The 2,806-nt window shown below is 42.6% G+C and overlaps 1 protein-coding gene across 1 annotated transcript; it reads left to right on the top strand.

Moving 5' to 3' along the window:
* Positions 1–278: 278 nt before the first annotated feature.
* LOC104493849 (interleukin-17A-like) lies at positions 279–1,604 on the top strand. The gene is made up of 2 exons (XM_010136608.1): positions 279–499; positions 1,367–1,604. The coding sequence occupies exons 1-2, from the start codon at positions 279–281 to the stop codon at positions 1,602–1,604; spliced, it is 459 nt and encodes a 152-aa protein (XP_010134910.1).
* Positions 1,605–2,806: the final 1,202 nt, after the last annotated feature.

Here is a 2,806-nt window from a genome sequence, read left to right as displayed (position 1 = left end):
CTATATTTTTTTTAATCAATGAATCGTAACTGAGTGTATGCCATACTTGTCAGCACCGTAAGAATTAGTCAATGAAAACAAGAGTGGACATGCTATATGGCACATTATTCCATAATTGCTCCAACCTGTGGTAGAGGCTTCAACTACCAGCTAGGCTGACGGTGGATGAACTTCCCAGCCGCACAAAAGAGTCGTTACATGTCACCATGTGTCACAGCAGCTGTACCTGCTTCTGTCTTAAATGCACCAATTGTCTTCAGCTCAGGTCACTGCTCTTCATGCTCCTGGCCATGCTCTCAACCAGCAGTTCTGCCTATGGGAAGGTGATTCCTCCTGGACTCAAGCTGGACAGCCACTTCATGCAAGCTGGATGCCTGACCCAAAAAGACCCCAAATTCCCTCAAACTGTGAGAGTCAACATAAGCATCAGCAACACAAACCAGGACTCCAGAGCGACTCCTGATGTCAGCAGCCGTTCCCTGGCTCCATGGGATTACAGGTATGATCTCTGTCCCTATGGTCTAGAAATGGTCTGGCTGCAATGGTCAAGAATAATGCCAAGGTTATGCCCACATCTTCATTTTCAGTGCTTCACTGTTGAGAGCTTTTGGAAATGTGAGGGTATCCACAGTTCATATAATCCTTGAAAAATAACCAATATGGAAAGGAGCACAGAACAAAAACCTGCTCTAGGCCAACATACAGAAGGCAAAGCAAATTGCTTTTGTAATTTCACTAATTTATTTCTATACTGGGGCAAGTTTTACCTTCAAAAGCATTCTTTACCTAAAGACATCATAAAAAAGACCATAGAGGGCCAACATTGCACCAAATTCCATGGTGGTTGAATAACATCAGCATCAGGCCCTAACAATTCTTCATGCTTTGACAGGGAGCTAAAGGTCTTTGGGTCAGCTGGTCATACTGACACGTTGGGAAGCTCAAACAATTTCTAATCAGTCTTTCAAAGTCAGTACCTCTTTGAAGCAAGTTCTTTGCAAAGGCAGTTTCATGGACTCATAGAATTATAGAATTCTAGGATCATAGAATCATTCGGGTTGGAAAAGGTTTTTAAGATCATTGAGTACAACTGTTAACTCAGCACTGTCAAATCCACCACTAAACCATGTCAGTAAGCACCACATCTACAGTCCTGGCATGCTTGTCTTATACTTAAAAACCTGCAGCATTTACTTTCTTAAACTTTATTTCTTAAAAAACCTACAGTAGTGAAGGGTCTATTCACCCTTCGTAGGCAATCTCCCAGGAGGTAAAGGTTCCTGAGCTTGGAGCCCAGTGATCCAAATTATCATGTCTCCAGAGGTGCATTTCCATTTCAAATACTTCCTTGCATGTCAACCTACAGGATCGACCAGGACCACAACCGTTTCCCCCAGGTTATTACCGATGCCAAGTGCCGCCACTCCAGATGCGTGAATTTGAACGGGCAGCTGGACCACAGCGTCAACTCTGTCCCCATCAAACAGGAGATCCTCGTCCTCCGGAGAGAGCAGAAGGGCTGCCACCAATCATTCCGACTGGAGAAGAAAATAATTACTGTGGGCTGCACATGTGTCACTCCCTTGATCCGACACCAGGCTTAAAGGGAGCCAGTGGTGTCAGAGCAGAGAGACACAGAGGAGAGTTTCTTTGCCCAACAGCAATGAAACGAAAGGGCCTGATTCAATCTCTGCACAACTGAATCAAGCTGTAATGATCAACTAGATCTATCAGAATATATTAAAAATTATGAAGTCTAAGGTTTTTTTAAAAAGTATTTCCCCCCAAAATCTTGAATTCATTGAATTCAGAATTCAGAAACCTTCGTGTGCTGGGTGGAAAAACTAGTGGGAACTCTTTATATATCTTTAATTAATACTTTGAAATGTTTATTTATATAATTCTATTTATGCTGGTGGAAAGCTTAGTAATAATGTATCTGTTTATTTATCTTCATGTAATAAAAAGACAGTAAATAACTTTGTGCTATTCTCCTTCCTTTGTAACGAAGTCTTTTCAATAAAGCAAGAAATTAACTTGGCTCACTTATGACCATTTAAAAAGATTTGCATGATACTAAACCCTCAAATTCTTTTGACAACCTCTAGCTTTGCCAATAGAAAAGTTAGGGCTTCTACCATTAACACCAGTTTACAGACAGAGAAACTAAGACACTTGGAGGAAAATGATTTGCCAAGGGACACCCAGTAGATTCACATTAAAGACAGACTAGCAAAAAAATCAGCAGGTAACTACTGAGTTATCCACCTAATTGTTGGATTGGAGAGGAATTTGAAATGATAGGTTCAGCACAACACTTTGAATGCTTCCTTGTGAGGAAATAAACTCCCTCCCCTAAAATGGTGAGTGTGTTTCCACTGCTGAGTCTCCGCTGCAGTCCGATGCTGTCTGTGATTTTCAGTCCAACCCCTTTCAACACATGGAGCGGGGTCACTACCCGGCTACGAGAGGAAAAGCTCGTGAGTCGGGTGGATAATTGAAACAATTAACCACATCTTGCTAACTGCAATCGTAATTTCCCCCGTGCTCGTGTCCTTCCAACACATTTGCTGCCAGCAGTTAGTGCTTCAAATGTAGAGCACGCTGACTCGGCATTTCTACTGCGGTTGCGATGGGACTTGCGTAGGTTGGTGTTTAGCACTGCAGGTGGGTTTATTTAAAACATGCTTGGGTTAAAAGTGTTCCATGTTTCAAAAGGCAGGCTGGTTTGCAAAGACGTGATGTTTTGTCTGCTGCTGTCTCGGGGGGGTGTGACCCTTCTCATGTGCTGGCAAAATGCCATTGG

The sequence above is a fragment of the Buceros rhinoceros genome, unplaced genomic scaffold (assembly GCF_000710305.1).
Source record: "Buceros rhinoceros silvestris isolate BGI_N320 unplaced genomic scaffold, ASM71030v1 scaffold165, whole genome shotgun sequence".
NCBI classification, from domain to species: Eukaryota; Metazoa; Chordata; class Aves; order Bucerotiformes; family Bucerotidae; genus Buceros; species Buceros rhinoceros.
Note: the sequence above shows the minus strand (reverse complement) of the source record. Positions and strands in the feature narration are given on the sequence as shown.

Excerpts from the sequence above, each read along its gene's own strand:
- LOC104493849 (XM_010136608.1), top strand. The coding sequence starts at position 279 with ATGCTCCTGGCCATGCTCTCAACCAGCAGTTCTGCCTATGGGAAGGTG. Across the intron at positions 500-1,366 it reads CTGGCTCCATGGGATTACAG|GATCGACCAGGACCACAACC; the intron begins GTATGATCTCTG and ends GTCAACCTACAG.